Source organism: Eupeodes corollae, chromosome 1, assembly GCF_945859685.1.
Source record: "Eupeodes corollae chromosome 1, idEupCoro1.1, whole genome shotgun sequence".
NCBI classification, from domain to species: Eukaryota; Metazoa; Arthropoda; class Insecta; order Diptera; family Syrphidae; genus Eupeodes; species Eupeodes corollae.
This window is the reverse complement of record NC_079147.1, coordinates 179,877,570-179,904,670: the sequence shown is the minus strand read 5'-3', so window position 1 is coordinate 179,904,670 and position 27,101 is coordinate 179,877,570. Positions and strand designations below refer to the sequence as shown.

Genomic DNA, 27,101 nt, shown 5'->3' with positions numbered 1-27,101 from the left:
TATTGGACACATCAATATTATCCAATTTTGGCAGAAAGAACTGTTTAATCATGTCGTGATATCGAGCACCAGTAACAGTCACTGCCTGACCAGCATCATTTTCAAAAAAATATGACCCAATTATGCCTCCAGCCCAAAATCCACACCATACAGTCACGCGTTGTGGATGCATTTGTTTTTCGACAATCACATGTGGGTCCTCCAAACCCCAAATGCGGCAATTTTGGCGATTGACAAAGCCATCAAGATGAAAATGTGCTTCATCGCTTAGGATGATTTTGCTCGAAAAATCAGGGTCCATTTGGTGATGTTCAATAATACATTCAACGAACTATCTTCTCTGTCCATGGTCATTAGGCTTCAATTGTTGTGTTAATTGAATTTTGTAAGCATGAAGACACAAATCTTTGGTGAGTATACGCTGTAGAGAGGTTCTTGAAATTTGCAATTCTTGTCCACGACGTCGAATTGAGGTTCCTGGATTGTCAGCAACACTCTCACGGCTTTTTTTTGGACGACCAGTTTGCTTGGCTTCTCCAACGGATCCAGTCCCCATGAATTTTTCAATTAATCTCTTCACAGTTGACGAAGTTAAAACACTATTCCGACCATATTTTGTATGAAATTTTCGAACTGCAACCGCCAAGCTTTCACTATTTTTGAAATATTCATTAATAATGAAAACACGTTGTTCTATCGTGTAACGCTCCATTTTTAATAACCCTATACTGTTAGCTGTCAAATTGCTTTTTTTTCAGGGTTGCCAACACTTCACTGCACAAATGGCGGCAAATTCAAATCTTGCGTTAATTTTGGGACATCCTTTATATTACAACCATTGGTGGAACACATAAATACACGTTTTCTAATTTTTGTTTCAACAAATTGTTGGTACTGATTGTATAAATGATTTTATAATTTAAAGGAACAAAAATACATAAATATGTTCAGCCATTGTGATTCCTGAAACAACAATTTTACAGTCTCAATTTTTGTTTATAATAAGCACAAGGGGCTTATTTTACCCTTATTATGTCAAGACACAGTTTACTGAATATAGCAATGACTGGAAAAGATGGAGTATGACAAAGCATTTCACATTCACGTAGTACGGCTAAAGAACGAATATCTGTATTTGAAGGTGATGACATTCTGATGATCAATTGTGGAGGAGCGATTATTTTTGTTGAATTGCATAAAGAGAGGAATACAACTGGCTATTTCTCTAGAGCATAATCCGGTAAAAAAATGTGGGACAAGAAACGTTACGACAACGTCTGTTATCCTCTCACAAAAGGTGATCGAAAGATACACACACCATGAATTTCGAGATTTTTAGTCTACTTGATACAAGTTCTACAATTGATAGTGGCAAATGTGGTAAACTATGTTCTAAAGACAAGGGTAGCATTGATATTTCGACGTATTACATTTAACAATGCTTTATAGGTCAAAATTATATGAGCTTATCAAATATTGCCGCTGAAGATCCATATCCAAAGCAGGGTTGTGAATCCCAACAAAAAAAAAATTAATACTATCGTCAGAAAAACTCGTAAGTGAATAAGAAGTTTCAGACAGAAGATCATAATAAAACGTGAGAAAGAATATCGGAGACAGAACAGAGCCCTGAGAGATACTATCATTAATTTTGTGTTTCTTATACTTGGAGATTTTCAATACTTCTTGTATTGAACGATACGAAATCTAATTTCTAAACCAACGAAGAAAGGGGTTCCTGAAAACCGAAACCACACATTTTTGATAACTCTTTGATCTTACATTTTCCAAAATAAAATTTAAACATTTGTTCATATCATATTCCCAGTGGACCTATTGCTACAAAAGCCCTACTGCCAGTCATTAAGAAGCCTTTGGTCTGCGAAGTGTATCTTTAGCTTATAGTGAATCAGCTTTGACATAACCTCAGAAAGAAGGGATTTGTCATCAGGTATAGGGTAAGACAATTGCCGTTTTCCATCCATTAAATATTAATTTTGTTTTAGCGAGATTTCGCTTAGAATTATTAACTTCCCATAGGAAGTTATTGTAATGGGTCCGATTTGTCAAATTGAAAATTTTGACATTTCTCGACGTTTCAAGGTCCCTAGAGTCGAAATAAAAGATTTTTAGGAAGATGTCTGTGCTTGCGTGTGTACGTACGTTTGTACGTCCGTACGTTCGCGACGTTTTTTTCGTCGTCCATAGCTCAAGAACCAGATTAGATATCGACTTCAAATAAATTTTGTTATACAGATAATAAGGCAGAAAGGGCTCTCAAGAAAATTGCGTGGGTGGTTTTTTTTACCATAGCAGTTTGAATAAAAGCTGAAAATTTTGGTTAACCTTTAATATCTTACGAACCAAAAACGCTAGAGACTTGAATTAAATTTTATATAATATATTGTAACGTGATACCAAACAGGTATATTTTTTGAAAAAAATCAATATAACGGTTTTTTTTATAAATCAATAAAACTGAAAAAAAAAAATGTCACCTCCAAAATTTAACGACTGAAATATGATTTCATCTCTAAAACAATTTTGTGCAACGAAGAATAATGTTTTTGACATCTGATAGAATTTTGAAAAAAATCGAATTGACAGTTTTTTTTACAAAAAATAAAAACATAAATAAAAAATGTATAAATGTTGGTAAAAATTGATTTTCGACTCAAATATCTTTTCAAAACTTTGAGATATTGGCTTTAATTTACTTTTATCTTTTAAAACATCTTGTTGTAAACATTCAGTTAAAGTTTGAAAAAAATCGATTTGACAGTTTTTGTACAAAAAATTAAAAACCGAAAAAAAAAATTAACAAAAGTTCGTAAAAAATGATTTTCGACTCAAATATATTTTAAAAACTTTGAGATAATAGGTTCTTACTAATTTTGCTTATAAGAAATATTATTTTGAACATTAGGACAAATTTTGAGAAAAATCGAATTGACAGTTTTTTTACAAAAAAATAAAAACCTGAAAAAAAAAAAATGTATAAAAGTTGGTAAAAATTGATTTTCGACGCAAATAGCTTTTCAAAAATCAAAAATATTGGCTTCAAACTTATTTTATTTCAGAGAAAATATTGTTTTCAATATTCAGTAATTTTTATATAAAAATCCAACAGTCCGTTTTTTTCATAAAAAATAAAATCTACAAAAAATAGTACTCAAATTTATTAAAAAAACATATAGACAAACTTTAAAGCAAGACAAATCGACAGACGGGATGGGAAGTTATCAGTGTGGGTCGCATCTCAGCCTCTTTTTTTCTATACAAATCCTAAACAAAAATATAATGAGATTTAAGACAAAGATAAAGCATTTCACATATCAGCCTTTGAGACGACCACACTACAAAAATACAATTGACTTTTTTCATCGAGTATTTACGTTTAAGTGCTGGACGTTTAAACAATCGTTACAAAATTTAAAATTTTTGTTGAATTTTTGTAAATATATTTATTTTAAATTTAAAGAAATTGAATTGGATTTTATCAGGAAGAAAATATTCATTTCAATTTTCCTACAACAAAAATTTCTATCACTGTTTTAATAAAAATAAAAATTGGCATTCAAATTTATTTCACCTCGAATCAGTCCGTCGTGTGGTTCATAGAAAAAAGTATCTACAAAAAAATTGTATATCTAAACTATCTATCATAAGAAAATATCAAAGATAAGTGAACAAAATTAAAATATTCAAAATCGATTTGCTAGAAAACCAAATCAAATTATTATACCACCTGTAGATTTCCTTTGCTCTTTCGAGAGCTTTGACGAAAAACAAAAGAAAAAAATTACAAATTTTAATTTTACACTCAATTGCACAATATTGGTGTTGTTTTTGTATTTTTTAAACAATTTGCCAATAGTTGGTTACGTTGGCTTAGGTTGGATTTTCAGCTTAGCTGGGAAGATGTACAATACAGCACATAGGTACATACATAGGTATAGATACCCTATCGTTGGCAACAAGATTGTTTCAAAATGAAATTCGTGTAAAAATTGTTTGTATTCATTGCGACGACGAGTTTCATGCATATATTCATTTTCCTCCTCTTCACTATACACAACCGCACATGGTACGTGCGTATATACCGTTGAACTTAAAAAAAAAAATGAAGCGTCAATTTGCCTGAATGGAAAAGAGACAAATACTGCGCGAAGTCAGACCTGCTATAATGAGCCGCTTAGTATGCACATCATTCTATAAAAATAAATATATATATAAAAAAACACAGAACCGTTTTTTACTATCTTCAGCGTCACATCACGATGCTAGTAGCCTGCTGTTGCTGCTAATAAAAATGCACGCTCTTACCGCTGCGCTACTGCTGTTGCTGTTTCTGTTGCTGCTGCTGATTTTACTGCCGCAGCTATTATATTCAAGTTGTTTTTCTACACACTTAATCTACAACTCTTCGTTCGCGCATACGTTCTTTTCCGTATATGTAGGTATATCGACGACTATGCAGCAACATCCGCCGCCGCAGCCGCGAATAGAGGTAGAACGATCAAGAAGAAATAACGCTAAATACCTAGCGGTTCTATGTTGTTGCAATATACATCTTTACCTATACTTCTACCACTACTGCTGTGAATTTTAAGCACACAGTACGTCGCGCTGCGTCAGCCGCGCGCGCAGTTAGAAGAGATATTTAGTCTGTTCTTTTCGCCATCCATCGTCAAAAAAGATCTAAAAAGAAACTTCTTCATTCTTTCTCGAGTTCTTCAGCGTTAATCTTCGAGAAATCTTTTGAAAGATGAAAAATAAGAATGAAAATAAGGTATCTTATGGTATGCAGATGCCAATACCGAGCTAGCAGTAGTGGTGGTGGCGCAGCCGGCCATTCTCGGTTTCCCTGTGCAGCAAAAATGCAAAACAAAAACGATCTTATAGTCAATGATGTCGATAATACTACTTTAGGTATAATTTTTTTCTTTTTTAGAAGAAGTAAAAATGTTGGACTAATATGTTCATTTTTAATAAAAAAGTCATGTTCCAGGATGAAGTCAAACCCAGTGAAAACGCCAAATAAATACAAACTTTCCCAGGTGCACGAAGAAAACAGTAATCTTTCAAAGGATTAAGATGTCCTGAATTCGAACCGCGACTTCAAATGTTTCTTTCATGTATTTTCAAAAACATATCATTCTAAAATTGCTAAAGGCAGCCAAAAACGTTCTTTTTTAGTCGAATAATAAAATGTATGATAATTTTCTAAAGTACAAATCGTTTTCTTTTAGATACATTTTAAGTGGTACCTTACTTAGATTTCGTTATTTCTCTTGTTTAAGGTCTCCATTTCACTCTTTCTGATGTTTGAAAAATCCTGAAAATATGTAATCCACTTATGTTTCAAAACAAATCGTTTTAAAAGTTAATGTATTAAGCTTAAGACGGCGAATTACAACTTATAAGGTTTTGTTTTTAAATTTTTAAGATATCGAGAAAGGAACATGAATTGACATAACCTCAAAAATCCTCATCGAAGTTTTGTTTTCGAATTATAAAATATTGTATCTCAGAAACTTGACGTCATATATTGATTTTGAAGTCGGATTCGAAATATAGCATAAGGAAAAGTAGAATTTTGACTCATAAACCATGTTGACCAGTGTTATCAATATTAAACAAGCAAATGAAGTTTTTGAAATGAGAACCACTTTTCACGTTCTTTATGAAGTTTAACTTTTATAAAAATAGAAAAATTTGAATTTTATAATTATCATGTCAACTACAGAATTCTGAGATTTTTACTTTCTCGATTTAATGACCTTTCATTCTTTGTAAAACTTAATAGTTTCTTTCGCCGGATGAACATTGTCAATTCTAAAAACTACTTATCATTTCGGAACTTGCCTTGTTTGACGTCAATCCGAAAACAGCTCAAGTTTGAAGGGGACAACATTTTTGGAGCATGCCACACTCAGAGCATAGAGCACTCAATTAGAACAAAAAGAGCTCAAAATACCTGCATCTTTTGAAATGGGATTGTAGTGTTTCCACTTTAACGGACGAGATATATTTTAAAGTTATTTAAATTCTTTAAAACATTTGAAAACATAAATTAAGTATTCAAAGAAAAAGAATGACAACACTGGTCATATATACATAACTTCACACAGGGATGGGAGTTAGTACCCTATTTTTTGTTTTGTTCATCTAGCTTCTCTGCTATCTCTCTAAGTTGTTGTTTTCTTTTTGGATCTTTTCTTTCTTTTGTGAGTGCTTATGTTATCGTTCGTAGTGAATAATAATTGGTGATTTAACTATTATTTTAACGGTAAAATGTGCAAAATGAGATATAACATTATATTCAGTACGTTTGCGTATTCTATTCGTAAATTTTAAGCTTCATATCCACACCGAACAAATCTAGTTAAGCAAATTAAGTTATTTAAAATAAACTGGACTATGATTTTCTTATTTGTTTTTATTTTGCAATAATATAGAAAATTATATCGTCTTAAATTTTGAAAGCATCTTGTCTAATTAGCATGGATTCCGTCATTGTCCTTTTTTCTAAGAAACACATTTTTTAAGGCTTTAAATAATGTCAATTTTCTGTGAAAAACATTGTAGAAAGTTTAGCAAAAGTCAAATTTAAAAACTTGATTTAAAAACTTATAACTTTTAATTTTTCATCATTTAATAGTTGGACAGTGCTGCCAACATTAAACAAAACAAAGGGATCGCTTTCATAGTTGAAAAATATGTTTTTTACTGTATGATTATTCTACAAAGAAAATAATCTTCAGTAATGAAACTTCATCTAAATAGCTTCGTTAATATACAAAATTGTCGCATTTGCTGAAAACTCACTTAAGGTTCTTCCAAATTTGTCAAATTCCGGATTTAGAAAACCCTATATTAGAATTTTGCACTGACGTCGTAGTAACATAATAACATTATTTACAAATAGAAACGAAAAAAGTTTTAAAGCTTTAAAGTAAAAATCACGTTCATTATTATTTAGTTCTAAAAATGTACTAAAAATTATACTCTAAAATTTAAGGTTCAAAATTCAAGACAACCTTGTCTTGATGATTGAAAATTTACTTGTTAGATTAAAGCAAGCGTCAAATTACTACAAAAAGGGCACATGATAAGTGTTAACAGGTTTGCCACTTCTACCAAAAGTTTAAGGGATTTCTTAACAAGACTGCTGACATCTTTCTTTACTCTCAATCATTCTTACATAACGTATTTGTTTTGACAGGAACTTGGCTTAATTCATGCTTTTCCGACATAGAACTTTTCAGTCAGGAGTTCGAAATGTACATACAGTACTGTGCAAAACATTTGGAACTAGAACCTCCAAAATTTGTCATTAAAAAAAGTTGTGTAGGAAATCAAACAGCAAAATTATTTCTTTAGTTTTCTAAACTTTTTTGATATTACGTTACAATTGTTGGAAAAAATCCACACTCTTTAATTAAACAAAAAATAAATAACAAAATACTTAAAAAGTTGGTGAAATGTCTGTGCAAAACATTTGCAATTTAGATCTTACAACTAAATTTCAAGTTATTTTCCTACGACAAGTCAAGAAAATGTTAAAATTTAATAGCGTGCTCTTTATTTTTTATAACTGCTGTATATAAAGTTATTAATAGTTTAATGTCGTAAGTTTTTGGAATGTCTTTCCACTGCCTCTGAATTCCAGAGAAGAGGGCACTTTTGTGCTTAAAAATATTGTTCCAAATTCTTCTTTTTACAATTTCCCACAGGTTCTCTATTGGGTCTAGATGGTAAAACCTCAATCTTTTTTGTCTGCAGTCCACTTTGTGGTCAACTTCGACTTGAGTTTGGGATCATTGTCGTGTTGGAATTATTTCCCAATGGGCATAAGGCAGCATGGTGTTACAAAGGATGTCTACATAGTCTTCAGACTTCATAATGCCCTCCACTTGTCGAATTGGCCACATTCCCTGGTCAGAGTAGTAGCCCAAAAGCCAAAATTGAACCACCTCAATATTTGACGGTCCCTTAAGTGTTTTTTGGATCTAGATTATCACCTCTTGGCCTCCTGACATGTTTTTTTCACCCCATCCGTTCATATTGACCGTTTTCCATTTTTGGGGACTTCAATTGAGATGTGTGATGATGTGATAAATGGGTCTTTTGATATCTTAAAACCTGCAGTGCGTGGCGTCTGATAGTTGATGGGTCAATGGGTAACATAAGTTCAATGTTTAGTTCCCTTGATGGATAATGCCGTGGGGTTTCTTCGGAAGAATTTTTTTAATGTTAATCATATTTTGCTGTGGTGCTTCGAGACCTTCTTCCTCTATGATGGCATAAGAACTATCCACTTTTGATGATTATACAAATAGTTGATTTATGAATGGAATATTTCATAAAAAAGTCTAAAGCAATAAAAATAATTTGATTGAAACAACTTTTGATAGGTGGTGAAAGTTCTGAAAGTTTTGCACAGTATCTTCTGTTCTCATTACAGTCAAAATTACACATTTCTTTTTGTATGTATCTTTACCATTTCAACATACAAGAATAGTAAAGACTATAAGACTACTCTCTTTCCCAATATTTCCATTCCTCCAAACAAATTAAGACCCTGTTTATATCGAATTCTCCATGGCCTAAGACGATCCCATCAATTTGTTTGACACCAAAATTGTGTTTTTAGGAGATTTGATTTAAAACACATTGACTGTATTCCCTATGAAAATATATCTTGCCTTGAAGCCTCTCTCTGACTTTCAACAAAAAAGCTGTATTAACAACTCTTAAAATCGAATTCTCAATTAAGTGTGTTCTTCTGCCACTCTAAGCAGCCTTGTTCTATGGTCTAGAGCAGGAACCACTAATATTGGTAAATATCACCATCCATTTGGACATTTTTCTCAACTTAAGTAATTACCTTACTGAATTCAGTAATTGCTTTGATTGCTTATATAATTTTTTATTTTAAAAGAGCTAATTTAAAGTTGCTGTCTGAAGATTGAACCATTTCTTGAATTGCTGATTTTCTAATATTAACGAAGCAGTTTGATCTTGAAAGAAATCAAGAAAACGAAGGAACAACGTTCACTGTTAAAGAAAAGAAATAAGGCATGGCAAACTTGCCTCAAAACTTTGTCTACAACTTAAGCCTGTCTTTATTTGTTTGTAATGCTCAAGTAAATAAGACACAACGAAAGGGTGATTTATTAATAGCTATAGGAAAATTTTTCAAAAAAACAAATCAAATTCATAAAAATGCCTGAAATCTTAATTTGAATCGATAGTACCGTCCAAATAATTTAATGTTTGAAGATTATTTCATGCAAATGTCGACCTTAACTGCGCGTCAAATGATCCATCCGCTAAGTCCAATTTTGGATTACTCTTTCCAACATTTCGGCCGGTATCTCACGAATAAATGCTTCAGTGTTGGCTTCCAAGGTGTCAATTGAAGCGGGCTTGGGTATATAGATATGAGCTTTAACAAAGCCCCACAAAAAATAGTCTAAATACAATAAATCGCGAGATCTAGGCGGCCAATTGACCGGTCCCGAATGTGAAATAAAATGTTCACCGAACTCGCCTCACAATAAATATATTGTTGCGCGTGTTGTATGGCATGTGGCACCGTCTTGTTGAAACCAAATGTCATGCAAGTCAAGCTCTTGCATTTTGGGCAAACAAAAGTCGGATATCATCACGGTAGCGCTCACCATTCGCAGTTACGTTACGATTCTCATCATCTTTGAGGAAGTACGGTCCAATGATTCCACCAGCCCATGAACGGCACCAAACTGTGACTTTTTCTGGATGCATTGGTAGCTCTTGCAATAATCCTGGCTGATATTCACTCCAAAATCTACAGTTCTGCTTATTTACGTAACCATTGAGCCAAAAATGAATTTAGGTTAGGTTAGGTTAAAGTGGCTGCTGGTTGGGAAGTCCAACGCACTTAGACCAAAGTATGGTCCTTTGTGATACCACATGGATCAGTTGATCAGCTTAACTCGTCGAACCAATAGACAAATAATGTCAGAATTTTTTAGATCGCTGGTATCGTTGAAGTAGTAGTCTCCAAGGTGGATTCTACGTCTTTGTGATAAGGCAAGGCATTTGCACAGAAGATGAGAGATTGTCTCCTCCTCGTCCATGCAACTCCTACAAAAATCATTTGCAGGGGCTCCGAGTCGAATAGCATGCCTTCCTATTAAGCAGTTCCCAGTCAGGACACCTATAACGTATCTAATGTGCAATCTACTCAGAGAGTTTTGAGCGCCTGGCGCTGAGATTAGGACAAATTAGTTTAGCCGCTAAACAGGTGGTGATGTTATTCCACCTGAAGTTTGTTTTCTCTATTCTATCTTGCTTTAGCATGAGTTTACATGTAGCTAAGGGGATACCTATGCTAGCATTGTGAGCCAGCAGATGTAAAGTTGTTCCACTTTTTGCAAGTTCGTCAGCTTTGCAGTTTCCTGAAATGTCTCTATGGCCCGGCACCCAGAAAAGGTGAATGTTGAACTGTGTAGCCATATCCGTAAGAGATGATCGAAAATTTGGGGCTGTTAGTGAGCATTGTTGCTGAACACAATTTTTCGGTAAAAAAGTGGATCTTCGGCCAACTGGTCGATACAGCTGCGATATTTTCTTCAGTTCGCAATCTACGTAAGCGTGTTAGTGGTTTAATGTCCAACAATGTAAATTTGGTGCGAAATTTAGTCACAATAGCCCGAATAGCCGCTTCAGTAGTTCCATTAACTGACCATAAAATGGAAAAAGCGTGCGATGAACATCCTTAACAGAGCAGGCATTTGATTTTTTCCAGCGTTGTTTGTTTGTAAGACGATTTCTGGTTAAATTATTAACCAAATTGCAGATGTTTGACAGTGAAAGAAAACAGCTGTTTAAACCAGTGTTGCCAAAAAGATACTAAACTTTTTAAGTAGACCAAATTTCCACCACCAATCCATCCCTAAGTATGTCAACAATTACCTCGACAGCTTTCGACAATTTCGGAGACTCATCGCTTTAAATCTTTTCTTACCCACCTACACAAAAAAAACCAAACCGGGTTATCCCCCAAAAACTCCAATTATATTTCTCAATCCCTCATGTACCGAACAATTCAATCCATATGTAAGTATAAACTAATTCAAAACATCAGCAAAATATAAAATACAAACATCAAATTATACCCGGATTTAACTGTAAAATTTCGCTATTACGCATTAAGGTTGAGGTACCTTTTTATTTATTATTTTTTGTATGGGCATAAGACAAGAAAAGTACATCAAAAAAAGTAAAAAGAAACGATTGCTTGTCGATGTCTCTTTAAAAAAAAATAAACGAGGTCAGGTTTATAAAATATATTTTTTACTTTTTGTTTGCATTGTAAGCAGAAACAAAAATTTAAACAAATTTGCTTAGGGTACTTTATATACCCACAAAATAAAACATTTAATTTTGTGTTGGCGGTTCGGCTCCATCGACAATAATAATAATTACAATACATTATGTGCGAATTCACTTCATTAATCATCAGTAAATATTACGTAGATGTGGAATGTATCTATACAAATTTAAACAAAATTGCCTGTCTCTCTCTTTTGCTTAGTCTCGGTCTCGGGTTGGGTATAATGGGCAGCTGAAAAAAATTACTAGATGAATCGTTTGGCTTTGACGTGTGGTGTGCCTTGGCAAAGCGACTCACATCAGACTTAAGGAAGTGTATAGACGTCGACTTGGTTGTCGTCGTCGCCATCGTCATCATCATAATCATTTGTCGTTTGTGCTATCACGATTTGTGTTGTGTGTGCAAAATTTATAACTGTAAACAAATAAACATCGTTTGCTAAAAAAAAGTAATTTTTTTTTCATTTGTAGATACATATTTTATTTGACAATAGAACTGAACAGAGTAGAATATTAAGAAAGAACTCGCGATGTGTACATAATTACAATGATCATTCTTTTGCTGATGTATCTTCCTGTTCGATTAATATCTTTTTCTATTTTTGCTTCCTTTGCATCCATTTTTTTCCGAGTCATGCATCAATCGAAGAGTTTTACTTGTCATTTGTGTAGTATAAAAAGAAAAACCCTACTCAAAAGACGAAAAGATACTTTTGTATCTTTTAAAGAAAAAAATGAGTTTTTTCTCGAATTTTTATCTCTCAAAAATTCTCTTGTATAAGCAAGAGCAGAACTCATATCTAGCACTTGGGGATATGAATTTCCTTATGCGTAATCGGTTAAAAGTTCACTTCCCATGTTTTGAGATGCAAGCTCTAAGTTTTGTATATAATGCTTGTTCCACTTGTGCATTAAGTAAAATGTCATGTTTTGAGTATCTATCAAACACAAACAATAAAAATACACTATCATTCTACAGAAAGAGCATAATTCTATCTATCTTTTGGATGTTTTTTGTTGTTGTTGTAATTATTTCTGTTGCTCAGTGGTTCAGTGTTGCTGATTCTTGGACATTATGATGATGTGCGCCAATGCAATTGTAATGCATTTAATTTGACGTGTCTTGTTGTAATATCATTTTATTTTTCCAATGTTGCCTCGCTTCTCCTCGTCATACGATGAGTTGAGCTGCAGCACATTACTACAACAACAACATCATGACTGAATATAATATTGAAGATACGAGTGTAGTAAAAAGAAAAAAAAAAACAAATGCTGCGGTGTATTAAGGTGCAAATAAAATAGAAAAGAAACTCTTGGATTCATGGTCGACATCGTCGTCGTCCGTCGCTCGTCGTCTAAGTTGGTTTTGTCGACTTGACTTGTTGTTTACCGGCAAATTGATGTTGAATTTTTATTTAAGTTTGTATCTTTTTATAAGTATGTATGAATGTTTGTATGTTTTAAAGATAGATATAGTGTGCGCCAGATGAAGAAAAACATACAAATTATAGTAGAGATATATATAAAGAGATAAACGCAAGAGTATCTTTTTTTTTTAAATTATTTTGTTGCGAATAAAAATATTTTGCAATTTTGTGCGCAGTCAGCTGTGACGAATGAATGCCAAGTTTATCTACATTTGATTTTTGTTGTTGTTATGTATTATGTTGTATAGATTGCAGTAGTTGGAAAAAATATGTAGATACTGAAATTATTGAGTCGTGTGTAAGATTGATGGATGGTGATTTGAATTATTGAGAAATAAGTATGTAAATATAAAAATATAAGTGAATTAAAAAAGAAATTTAACTAGATATAGCAAATATAATTATGTGTACTAAAAATGTACTAAAAATCATATGTACCTACCTATAGTTTGCAAATAAAGTTTAAAATATATTTAAAAAAGATAAAGTAGTTACTAAATGTTTTCTTAAAACAAAAGAAAGGCCTTAAAATAAATCCACAAGATACTTTTTTTTTTATTTTGTGTCACTTGATGTAATCGTTTTTGTGTCACCCATGAACGTCACGACTGGATGTAGTCTAGGCTGGTGGTACAATTTTGGATGACTTTTTCCCTAGATTTGCAACCGTTTATATCGATCTCCTATCAGAAAAAAGTCAATTATTGTTTGGAGGCCAATCCACGGGCTTATAACGTGAAACTACGCGGTTCCCAAATCTTTCCTGCAATAAACCTATTGTGGAACGAACTTTCATCCATCTTATTGAAACCACAATCCTCGAATCTCATAATTGGTCATTTAATGAACGTAATAGTCAGTAATTGTAGGTTTATAAGCTGTCACTATTGAGTTTAACGTTTTTAACTTACCCAAAAAACCATACTATTTGATATTTATTTATTTGTATGTCATCTGTACATCAAGTTCAACTTATAAGTAGGTTATTCCACAGTCTAACAGCATGAACGAAAAATTGCCTGCGCGATGGCAAACACGTAAAGGTAGACGAGCGCAATAAAATGGAACGGTTAGAAACACAAATATTAAGACTGTTACATAGATAACTTGGAGTCTTTTTAACAATCAAAATACAACAAAGATATTTGAAGAAAGCTACTAGATTGCAATTGAAAAGCTGACGAGCTTGAAAAGAGACATGATCGAACCTACGTAGGTTTAAAACAAACCGAGCTGTTGCGTTAAATGCCACCTTTAGTTTGTGAGCTGGTTGAGAATCAAGATCAGCAAACAGCTCACACCCGTATGTTATTTTAGGTAGGACAAGTGCTTTTACCAGCTTTAATATAATATGGGTAGGTAGTACGAATCTATTAACAGATAGTCCTCTAAGTGAAGCATAAATCTTTGACACAACCTCATCGACATAGTTATTCCAAGTTAACCTGTTGTTAAAGACCAAACCTAAATTTCTAACTTGGGCAACATATTCAATAATACGACGGGAGAGAAATTATATGGGTTGAGCTTTCGTTTCTTTCAGGATTGATTTTAATTCCGTTCCGTGTCGACCAATCATATATAGCCTGTAAATCAATGTTTATTTTAGATATTGCATTCTAAAGCATCATCTCACAAAAACTAATATATAAATGGACATCATCTGCTTCGATATGAAACTGACAATATGACAAAACAGAGGGCAGATCATTAATAAACAATGAAAACAGTAAAGGTTCAAGGATTGATCCTTAAGGAACACCATTATTAACAGGGAGGAACGAGGACATTCTACCATTACAAGCCACGGTTTGCATACGATTGGTTTAATATTAGTAAATGAGTTCTTCAGTTGTGTCAGAGAAGCTAAATAGGGTCGTCAATTTATCACAGAGAAGACTGACTAAACGATCAGTTTTTGTTAATATAACAGTGTCTTATCATACACTTGGGAATTATCCTCATTCGCGATATATAAACAATTTTGTGATCTTCATTGCTAAACAAAATTTGCACAATACATATTTAGAACAGAACCACAATTTTCAAATGATACTTTAGCACAGCGTTGTTTAGGCGTCAATCATTCATGTTGAAATTCAAAACCGATCTTAAAAATAAATCCCTTGACAGCTTTTAAAAGGCAGCCAGGTAAAATAGTGTTGCCAACTTAAAGTGACATAAAAAAAACAGTTTCTTCATTTTAAACTAATAGATTATTGTTAACTGAGAAAAAATTTACAATTTGATTTTTAGAAGCACTGATAGAACTTTGGTTAAAATTCAATCAAATTATTCTTCTGGAATCTGACTCCATTCCAAATCCATTTCTTGCCAAAGCTCCTGAATATTCGATGGGTGATTTTTATACTGCCCTTACTGTCGTTTCCAATGGACTATATATTTTCAATTAGAGATTGATGTCAGTGCTTTGTGCTGGCCATGTTATCGTCATAAACTGTTGATTTCTCAACCATTCTGTCAACATTTTCCAAGTGTGTTTGGGATCTCCGTCGTGCTGTAAAGTTATTTCACGCTAAGTGTAGCCCAATGATGCAGTAAAAGGTCTTAATTTTTCTTCAAAATATCCAAATAATTTTCATTGTTCATGATGTCATCGATTTTAACTAACGAGAAAGCTCCAAGCCATCACCGAGCCTCTTCTGTTTTTTACATTCTTCTGTATTTTATGTTGTTGAAGTCCTTCTCCAGGACGTGACCAATAAAAAGCTGTACCATCCATTCCTATTCTATTGACCTACGTTTCGTCGGAAGAAATGATTTTTTTTTCATTGGTCTATGGTTCATTGTATGTGCCATTAAGCAAACGCAAACCTGGCCTGGCTACTAATCCATTCAATCAACTTACTTGTCTATGTTTTTAGCTGCCTACTTAGGTGTTTTGGATCCACAACTTCTTACCTCCCTTCTCATTATTCTAGCATCCAAGTTTGTAAGTAGTCGTTTCCGTCCATTTTTTAAGCATAGTAGTTTTTGAATTTTTTAATAGTTTTGACATTTTACGCGATGATTAGCCACTTTCTAGTAAAAAAAATAAAAAAAAATTTTCTTCACTTTGACTAAAATCCGCTCTAAAAGTTTAAAAATCAAATTTTATTTACAAGAAACTAACAAAATTATAATTATCTTAACTTTTACTTTTGGAATTTTTTTTTAAATAGTCGAGAACATTTGACAACTTTTGCTCGTCACTGTATATATAATAAAATATAGTAGAGCCGGTTTCTATTTTATTTCCTTATCAAACTAACGTGAGCTCTAAATACTCGTATCATTTTTTGTTTTATTATCAAGTTGTGGCCACAATTTCAAGAAACAGAGAAATTGAAGTGAATTTTACATCGAGTTTTAAATCTTAAGAATTCATCACAAATAAAACAAAATACTGTCGAATTTCGAGCCTTTCACTTAAACTTATTCCGAATCTGAATCAAAGCAATTATAGCTGTTTCCGGATTGTTTAAAAAAAACAAAAATTTTTATTTTTGGGTCAATAAATCACCAAAACAATATTATTAAAGTTTTGTCAAAGTTTTTAAAGTCTTTTCCAATAGAAGAAAATGTAGTACAAGTGGGCGTGGCAGGAGACAGATGATATCTTGCTTATGAACTAAAGCAAAACGTTTCTTTCGCGATGCAAGAGAAATAAGGCCTTTACAGAGACAAAAAATAAAAGTAGGCGTGGCTCTTTTTTTTGTAATTATAAATTAAGTTTAGATCCTTCCATTGTAGTACCCTTAGCCTGGTGGTTAGTGTGAAGGGCTGTCATACCAGAAGTCTAGGGTTCTATCCCTGCCTGTGCCACCTTAATTTCAAAAAAAAAAAAAAAAAAATCACGGGTACTGCCTCTTGCGAAGAATTGACAAATCCTCCAAGAGTAATTCTTTTCATAAAAATGTGCTTTCTCAAATTAGCCGTTCGCATTCGGCATATAAACTGTAGGTCCCCTCCATCCCTGCAATTGCTCGCACCCAGGAATATTTGAGAGTTGTACGTCACTAGGCCCTAGTTCTCAATTGACTGTTGCGCCATCTTATTTATTTTATTATCCTTCCATTGGCAAATATATATTTAAGTTTCAAAAAGTTCGTTCAATTGTAAATACGTTTAATTTGTATTCTATATTTTAAGCTCCTATAGTTTTGTTTTTAATATAATTAAACAATTTTTCCTTCATTTCAATTTTGTTTTTATTATTTTTTAATTATGTTTACATTTTTTTAATGTTCAATGCTACAGTTTTTTTTGTCGGCGAAAATAATTGCTTTTAATCCCACTTCTGATACAATTATTTTTAATTGTAGTTCAATCATCAGGTTATGTAATTTTTAATTCCAACCAAAGGCTAAATTGTGACTACAAAATGGCATTAAAGAGTTATTACTTATTCTATTGGGATATCACTCCAACACTTTAACGAACCCGTTTAATAGTATTATGTCTACTGAATGCTAAAACTCTATAAAATGATAGAAGTTTGCTTTGACGTCGATTCCAAATAAAAGTCTTAAACTCTTTAACATTGAATTAGAAACCAACAAAATAGGGATACTCTTGTTGTGTGGTTCCTGTGATAACCCTAACTTAATGACACTTGTATAATATGACATAACTTTGTTCACTGGTTTAAGGCAAATATTGTCTTATTGTTTCACAGGAAGTGAATAGAATTTTCAAGTTCCAAATGTCAACTGACTTCAATTTCTTTAACAAACATCAAACACGACAAAAAAACTTCTTGTTAGGCACCAAAACCTTTGTAGATTTAATTGCTGTTATTTACAAAGGCAACCCTAAACAACAACCAAGCAAAAAAAGTGTGACCAGTGTTAACTTTTAATTATAAGGTATTTCTCATCAAAGCCAACCTCAACATGTGTTTTATTGCTGCTTTAGCTATTTGCGCTGTGATGTTGTGTACCTTCCTACTTTGAAATAATTAAAGATACAAAAGACAAAACTGAAGTCAGATATAAAAGACAAAAAAAAAACATTATCATTTAATTGGCCATGTTAAAAGTGAAGAAAAAATATAAAACCTACAACAAAAAATAAGAAGAAGAAGAAGATAAACCTTCACGGTAAACCAAACAGGCTCTAAGAATCATTACACGCTCGCTGAAACGATGAGAAATTGTCAAACCGAAAGGAAAAGACAGGAACACATCAAAGGATTTTCTCTTATTTTTTTTGTTTGATTATGGTTCTTGCTTTTTCAATCTTCGCATGTAAGTAGTAGGTTTATAGATATACACATATCCTTTGCGAGAACTATTTTCCTTAAAAAAAAAGAAAGATACAAAACCAAATATTTAGTACTCAGCGGAATTTCTGCATTTCAAGCTTTCTGGTGTCTTTAAAATGGCTCATCATGGAAAGAAAGAAAGAAATAAAGAACACATCAGAAACCTACGTCGTCGTTGGTCGCATTATGTGTATCTTTGAGATATTCGTCGACTCATATCAAAACCACCATTTACACACATATTACATCAGGATCTATCTCCATTACCGCTGCTGTGTACTCAAACGTGTGGGAGATTCCCAACTCTTGCGTGGTATATTTACTTCCTCCTTTTTTTGCCTTGTTGTTGTAGTTATTGGGATGGGAAATGGTTCTTGTGTATTTTGTAGAAAGATATAAGTAGAAGGTTTTTTGGCTTTCGTGATGTGATGTCTTTTGTTTCAAAGACCAAAGCTGAGATTTTTTTTCCATCTATTTTGTACTTGAAAGATACTACAAGTGAATGTATCTATCTATCTAGGGAACACATAAAAGCGTGATGAAAGTAATTTCCAGCTCGCGCAATGAGCTTCGTCTTATTCCAATTAAATCTTAACAAAAATATATAAAATAAAAAAGTGCAGTCACAGTCTTGAGTATAGAGCTATACGAATATGTGATGCGAAGTTGCGGCTGCTTGTCAATAAAATATAGCTAAGGATAGAGACCATCCCATATTCTGTACTTTTATATACATACGTATCTTTTCTAAAGACGACGACTACGATGATGACGACAACGACAACGAAAACGACAACGACAGTAGAAAAAAAACATTGAAAAACGTCGAAATTAATTTTCACAGATGGGTACATTTTTCGGGGGACAAATAATAATTCTATCCGTCCGTCGTTGTTGTCGTTGTCGTTCGACGTCTTAAAAAAAGAAAAAAAAGTTATTAGTAGAAAAAAAAAATAAAGAAAAGATTGTTTGGAAGAAACCGCCTTAGGGGTCTCTCTATAGGTACATTTCCAAACACACAACATCTCACGAACGAAACCATCCATCTATCCATTTATCTATGCCTCTTACATATTTACTTAAGCTAATGTAGATAGGTAAATATATGTACAGATGTGTGTATCAATGGATACTTTATACCTACACTTGTGATGTGTGCTCTATGGCAGGCTATGGAGAAGTTTTAGGAAGATACGTCATCTTTGTCAACATTATTCGATGATTATAGAAATGATGAAAATGATGTTGGCGGTTATCGGTCTGCATGTCATTTGATATTTTAAATTAGTTTTTTTTTTCTTTACCTTCTTTTGGTCCAATGTTTATTTAATATCGTGTAAGATAGTTTTTTTTTTATATTTTACTCAGCTTTTTATTCTTGTTGATTTTATTTTAAATACAAACAAATTATAAAATTTCCTTTTTTTGTTCTTACAGGTGGCTGGCGTTACAGCGACCACGGAGCGGCCGTCTGCTCCACAAGCGCCTCCACAGGGCCCATCATCGCTGCAGCTAACAGATGAGCCCCACATGTCAATTGTTGCAGCCGAAAATGCAGGGTGAGTCTAATATTGAATCTCTAAGAAGTATTTTCAACATACCTTTGCGGATCAAATATGGAAATATGGTCCCTTGCTTAGCGATTCCTTAAAGATTTATTTAGGAAAAAGTCTTTTTAAGAGATCTTAGGAATTAGTTTTTTCTTGGAAAAACATCGTTCATATGACGTCTGCTATTACCTCGCTAAAGGCATCCACTCGAAATTTTAAGATGTTCATTACTTTGGCTCCTAAATCAATTTGAATTTAACAGATGACTGATTTTGAAGTTGAATGCCCGTGTTTTTAAAATGGTATTCGAAAAGCTTTAATACTTTAGAAGAATTCGTCAACATAGTCAAATTGCCAAACTCAGTATTGATACTTTTATGTGAACTCTTTATATCATCTAAATTAGTATAGTCAAAAACTTGATAATTCTATTTCTTAACGTACCCATAAAGATGAGTTTTCAATAAAAATTAGGGTCAGTAGTCGAATTCTCCTGAGACCAATGTACACAGAGAGAACAAAAGTCGCTATATAATCGTCCAATTTCAGCTTTTAGGTTTATTGAATTTTGTACCGATAGCAGGTCCCAAAAATTTTATTAAGCTGAGCTTTTTTGTATGCCCCCCTATAACTAAATTTATCCACGACACTTCGAATAAACTTCTCGTTGGACAATAATGGCGCCCTGAAAATTGACGCTTCATGATATTAGCATAAAAAAAGGCTTGGATGCGACCCATACCGATAACTTACCATTAGATCTTCTAAAAGTATTAAGAAATATTATTAAAGCTACAAAATTCAAAGGTCAAAAACAATTTTGTATCGGTTTTCGTTTTTTATAAGAGAAATTGTCAAATGCAATCCTTTAAAAAAGTACCTTTAAGCCGAAATTTTAGGGTCTGAAATCTGTTTTACAATTTTGTGTAGATTCTGATTTATTGTTAAAAAACTGATAATTGGACTTTTCTACAAAAATTGATAAATGTTAAAAACAATACTTTTTTTTAAAGAAACAATTAGTTTAAAGGCAATAAATCTTACTATGTGTCAAAAATGATCATCTTTGACTCATATAATTATTTTAGGCGTGAAATTAAGTTGTTTTACAATTTATTTCAACTTGGTATCACTTCACAATGTAAAACTTAAAATTTAATTGAAATTGGTAGCTTTTGCACTATTTCTTAAAATTGATTAAATAAAAAAACAACACAACCACTTTCTGAATCTTTCTATTGTTATTATCTTATTATTATTGTTATTATAAACAACATTTTTTTAAGTCGACATCTCCACCATACGTCAGCGATGGAGAGATGTTAAGGTAGTTTTCATTCCCAAGGCGGGCAAATGCTCGCATTTCAACCCTAAAGACCTATTAGCCTATCATCATTCATTCTCTAAACTCTGGAACGATTGATTGATATCCATATACGTAATAGCATTGATAAGACTATCAATGTCTCAGTATGCTTACTGCAAATTGAAATCGGTAAAAACAGCCTTGCACACTCTGGTAAGGACTATCGAATACTTCCTACAGTAAAAGAAACATACGAGTACTATGGTGGTCTTCCTGGATACTGAGGGCGCTTTCAACAACGTTGATACATCCGCTATTACTTCTGCTATGCCGACCCTAAGAGTCGAATACTCAATCTGTGAGTTCATTAATCTAATGCTAAAAAGCAGGATCATAAACTTTAAGTTGGGGGATTTTTACACAAAAAGGTCTGTCAGTTGAGGCACTCCGCAAAGTGGTGTTCTGTCCCCTCTCCTGTGGAACTTAGTGGTTAACAAACTACTAATATCCCTTGGGAGGGAAGGCTACAGAATAGTTGCATATGCCGATGATGTTACTATCGCCGTCACGGGGAACGTCCTAATACACTGAAAGACCTCCTCCAAAACGCACTCAATATGCTCACTAGATCACTGCAGACTTAGTATTAATCCTCAAAAAATAGACCTCGTCCTTTTTACACGGAAATACAAGATTCCAGTAATTGTACCTCCTTCAATAAAAGGTGTACCACTAATTTTTACCAATGAAGCCCAATATCTTGGTCTGATATTGGACACAAAATTAAGTTGGAAATCTTATATTCAGGAAAGAGTTAAAAAAGCTACAGCAGCTCTTTTCCATTTCAAGAAAACCATAGGAAGCAAATGGGGTTTTCAACCTCGCATTGGTTATCCAACCAATACTTATGTACGGGGTTGTAGTATGGTGGACTGCACTGGAGAAAGTCACATACTACCACAAACTCAGCAGAGTCCAACGCACTGCATGTGTCTGCATAAGCGGGGCATTGAGAATCACACCTCTCCTCCATCTGACACCCCTCGACATCTTCAGTAAACAAGTGGCAGCGAGTACAGCTATAAGACTCAACACCTCATCTCAACAATGTGGGGCACTCCATCATTTTGAACCTCTTTGGTTCAATACCAAAGTTCATAGAGTACACTATTCCTAAACCCCTATTTAGAAAAAACTTACAGGTATCATTCCATCCAGAGATGAATGGGAAGACAAAAAACTTCTGGATAACAAAAGGATTCATTTTTATACAGATGGATCCAAGGCAAATGAGGGAGTTGGTAGTGGTGTGTACTCAGAAAAGCTTAATATAAGCATCTCATTCCGCCTCCCTAATCATTGTAGCGTCTTTCAAGCGGAAATTTTAGCGATCAAAGAGGTTCTCTCCTGGCTAAGAGAAAATGTGATAACAACTTCTGATATTCCCATCTTCTCTGACACTCAGGCTGCTATTAAACCTCTAGACAGTGTCTCAACCAAATCTCAAACGGCCCTCGATTTTCGATCGTCTCTTATGGATATGGTGCAGCAATTTAACATTAGCCTATGTTGGGTGCCGGGATACAGATACATCACGCGAAATTGTAGAGCTGATGAACTCGCTAAAAATGGAACCGTCATGCCTATTTCACCTGAAAGGGAGGAGATAGGTATACCTATAGCTACATGTAAACTCATGCTTTTGCGATAGCAAATTCTGGGTGGCACAATTTACCAACATGCACAGCCACAAAACTCATATGGCCCTCACTGGACCTAAAGAGCTCTAAAGACTTGATATCTCAAAGCAGACTTCATATTAGCTCCCACGCAATACGACTTGGTGTAGCCTCAAATGACTTCTGCAGGAGTGTATGGACGAAGAAGAAGAAGAAACAATCTCTCACCTTCTCTGCACTTTCTCTGCTCTTTAACTTAGACGCAAACTTTATCTGGAAGACTACTCTTTTGATAATCCTAGTGAACTAGCTAAAAACGATATCAAATATCTTCTTCGCTTTATAAAAAGCTCAAGATGGTTCGACTAGTAAGAAGTAGTTCTCTAGATTCATGTGGTATCACAATGGACCTTTTCTTTTGGCCTAAGTGTGTGGATTTTAAATCCGCAGCCACGTTAACCTAACCTAACCGAAACATCTCCACCGTTCATTGAGATATGACCGACGAAAAATTTGTATCCTGAAATTACGCATTCATGGATGGACGCATGAACGTACGAACCAACGCATGTAAACTCGCACACACAGTTATTTTTTAACTTTGTCGTCAATTTTTGATCTTTGATTTATATTTTTTAGTCCAAAATGTGATAATTTATTTTTTGTTCCATTTTGTATTTAGCAAACATTTGGGGTGGTTAACACTTCAGCCCCCTTAAGACCACTACGCCATCCCCTCCCCCCTGCAATTCCCTTGTTTGGTCACAATATAGGATTTGAGAAAAAGGATCTGCATTTAAAGACAATTTGCAAACACACAAACTTGCACCTAGCCAAAATTTAATAGTGAGCCGAAGCAAGGGATTTGCAAAGGGTTTCAAGTCCCCCTATGCATAATTCACTGTTTATAAGGTGTAGCGTTCGATTCTACCACGATGAGAAACAAAACCATTGCGATTTATTTCATTTGGAAAATTGGCCTTATTTCACTTTCTAAAATTGAAAGAAAGTCTAACATAGTTTTTACGATTTCTTAACGTTACGATTTCTTGGGCGATCTGATATTTTTTTTAAAACTCAATATGTAGTAGTGCAAAAAATATACAAACATTTTGTCAAAATTCCCAAATGTTGAAACACATAACATTAGTTATGTAATTATAGTAATTTGTGCGTTATGATATTTTAAAATTTGTTTGACAAATAAAACATCGATTTTGAGCTTTCTGACATTTTGTTATGAAAAATCTAACTAACAGTTTTTTTTTATAAATCAAAAATGTATTTATTTAAATCTTATTTTACGAATAAAAAATGATTTCATCTTCAAAACAATACTGTGCAATAAAAAATAACGTTTTTAACATCTGGTAAAGTTTTGAGAAAAATCAAATTGACATTTTTTTTTACAGAAAATAAAAACTTAAAAGAAAATTTAACAAAATTTCTTAAAAATTGATTTTCGACACAAATATCTTTTCAAAAATTTGAGATTATGGTTTTCGAATTTACAGTTTTCTTACAAAAATTAAAAACCTAAAAAAACAATGCTAAAACTTAGTAAAAATTTAGTTTCACTCAAATAGCTTCTCAAAAATTAAAAATATTGCCTTCAAACTTTTTCTATTTTACAGAAATTGTTGTTTTCGATATTCAGTAGTTTTTTTTAAATAAAAATCCAACAGTCCATTTTTTTAAGTGACAACTTTATTTTACCAAGCACGATAACCTACAAAATCGACAGACGGGATTGGAAGTTATCAGTGTGGGTCGCATCCCAGCCTCTTTTTTTGAAATGATTCTACAATATTACCAAAATCGTACAACAAGAAAACGGTAGTAAAGTTATTTTGGGCGCTATGACATTTAAATTTGGGGGGATATGGTTTTAGGTGAAAAGACCTAACGTCTTAATTTTGTCAGTAATGAACTGTATTATAAAATTTAGATCATGTCTTTTTTTCAATTTCAAAAGGTAAAGTTATAAAAAACTTCCCTAGTTAAGGAAAATAACAACTTTTTTCAGAAACAAAGCACCGATACTTATCAAATATTAATCACCAGGATTTAAGAAAAAATATCGTCCACTATTTCAAGGATAAAATTAACGTATAAGAGATGATAAATAAGCTTAATGGGTTTTGAGACATAATTGAACATTTTTTACTTTCTAAAGTCATTCCAAAAAATACCTTCGTTAAAACTTAAAACTTTTTTTTTTTGTATAGTATTTGTCTCTATTTCCATATTTTGATGTCAAGTTTGTGCCGCAGATATTCCTTTAAATAATACAACAAATCACAGACCTCTATGTTTAAAAAAAGCACACTTCAAGCAATGCTTCTACGCCATTTACCTTTTTTACATGGCTAAATAAAAATGGTACAAAAATACAAAAACAACGACCAACTTTTGCCTAATGAGATTGAAACGTGCGCCCACTTTGTTGATCTTTTTTTTCGTTTATTGTTGTTGTGGCTCTGCTGGTTTAAAAAAAAGAAATACCTACTTTTGAAAGAAATCCAGACTTGCCATAGACAGAAAAGAGAACTATATCAGCATGGCGGTCGTTTGAAATATTTTGCCATTTGTTGTTGTTTTTTCTTCGTCTTCTTTTTTATTTTTTAGCTGCTGCTGTACTCTTGTTTTTTGCTCTCTCTTTCTCTTGTATATCTTTTATTTGCGTCGCGTCGCGATGTTGTCGGTCTCCCCAAAATAGGTGGCGTTATTTACCAACACAATTTAATTGCACCTTAAACTTGACGACCCGAAAGCGACCAAATATAAAAATTACTTGAGCGCAGTGAAAACTATTTTCAAGCTCGAAAATAGATTTTTTTCCAAATTTCTGGTTGATGAAAAACTTGTGTACTAAATATGTACTAAAAAGTGTACTAAAACTGTACTAAAAATCGAATATCAAGCATTTTGAAGAGGAAAAAAGTGACAAACATGGCTGCCTTTTATGATGTGTTTTGAAATTCGGTTAGATACCTACCTACCTGCTATATTTGATTATGAGAGAGTGTGTCAAAAAAGAATATAAAAACACCACACATACCGTTAAATCGATGGCCGCCTCGCCGTGTAGTCTTCCTATCACAGTATATGTGAGCACTGAGAAACTCTGGAAAAAAGCTCTTTTTTTCTGTGATACGAATCGAGTATTCTTGTGCTTCATCTTCGCCAGAGGTATACTCGTCCTATGTGTGTTATCTGAAATGCAAGAATATGTGTTGTTTTTATGTTTTTGTTTTTTCATTTTTTTCTTCTTCGGCATTTCTCTCTTCCAAGTATTTGAAGGTAGGAAATTAATGTTTTGTTTGGGTTTTTTTAAATAAAAATAAAAATAAAAATAAGAACGAAAACTTTCAAAGACTACCTTGCCTAGCAATGGACTTCTTTTGTATTTGTTTTGGCACTTTTTGAATAGATTTTTCAATTCTACGAGTAGGTATTCCATTCCCCAAAGAAAAAAACATTGGATTTTTTTAAGGGAGAGGGTAAGTCTTACACTTGCTCGTATAGCTTGCTGTGCTGGTTTTAGGCTTTTGGTATATTAAACATTTTTATACCTATATAAAGTCGTTGTGTCGTACCCGTAGTATAGGTACCGTACTTACCAACCTAATAATGGATTATTATTATTATTTATATTTTTGTATATTTATTTGGCTTGTGTTTGTTTGATGCAATCATCAAATGAATGACCATCAAGAAGAAAAAAATAATTTATTTTGAGTCATTTTTCAAAATCATGAAAAACGAAAATTAAGGTAGAATTTGTTTTGTTTGTTTGCATGGTTTAATCTTAATGAGTTTTAATGAATAAAAGAATTATTTTAAATGAAAGGAAATATGTTTTTTTTTTCGATTGTTTTTTTTAACTTAATGGTTTTGTGAATTTTATTCATGCTTAATTTGTTGCTATATATATGTATGTATGTACGAAAGGATAGCAAGAGAATAGAATGTGGCACGTGTATAGGTTATTCACTAATTATTATATTTCAAGAATCTAAGTTGAGAGGACTTAATTAAGTTGCTTTCAAGACTTTTAAAACTAATTTGTGCAAACTTTAGACCAAACAATATAAAAAAAAGCATCTTATTAATATTTAATTCAATGAACACGTTTTATCAGTTTCGAGAGTATATAGAAACTTTGATGATTATACTTTTAGGTTTTGGAATTTTTTATAATTAATTTTGTTATTTTAATTTCGCAGGTCTAAAGCGAAGAATAAAGAATGGGCTAGATTGTCATTGCATTTTTCTTTATTCAATAACAATTTAGTTTAGGTTCAAAGTTCAGTTTTGTGATGATGAGACTTATTCAGTGTTTTAATATTATTGAAAGCAATTTTCTTAAATCTCCTAATGAACCATTTCTCATCATTTTAAATTTCGGATGTACATGACTTTAGTTATTTTAAACTAATAGTGGCTAAAAGTCAACAAAATCATTCAAGTCACATTTAAAAT

General features: G+C 33.0%; 1 protein-coding gene across 10 annotated transcripts in view; it reads left to right on the top strand.

Annotated features, from left to right (window-relative positions):
* The window catches only part of LOC129945021 (uncharacterized protein DDB_G0283357), a 353,725-nt gene that overhangs the window by 97,090 nt on the left and 229,534 nt on the right, over window positions 1-27,101 (top strand). For all 10 annotated transcript variants that reach the window (XM_056056442.1, XM_056060109.1, XM_056059447.1 and 7 more), the window contains one exon: window positions 19,519-19,640. In XM_056056442.1, the coding sequence (XP_055912417.1) occupies window positions 19,612-19,640 (29 nt within the window). In that variant the 5' untranslated portion in view covers window positions 19,519-19,611. Of the gene's footprint in view, window positions 1-19,518; window positions 19,641-27,101 lie in introns of those variants that run through there.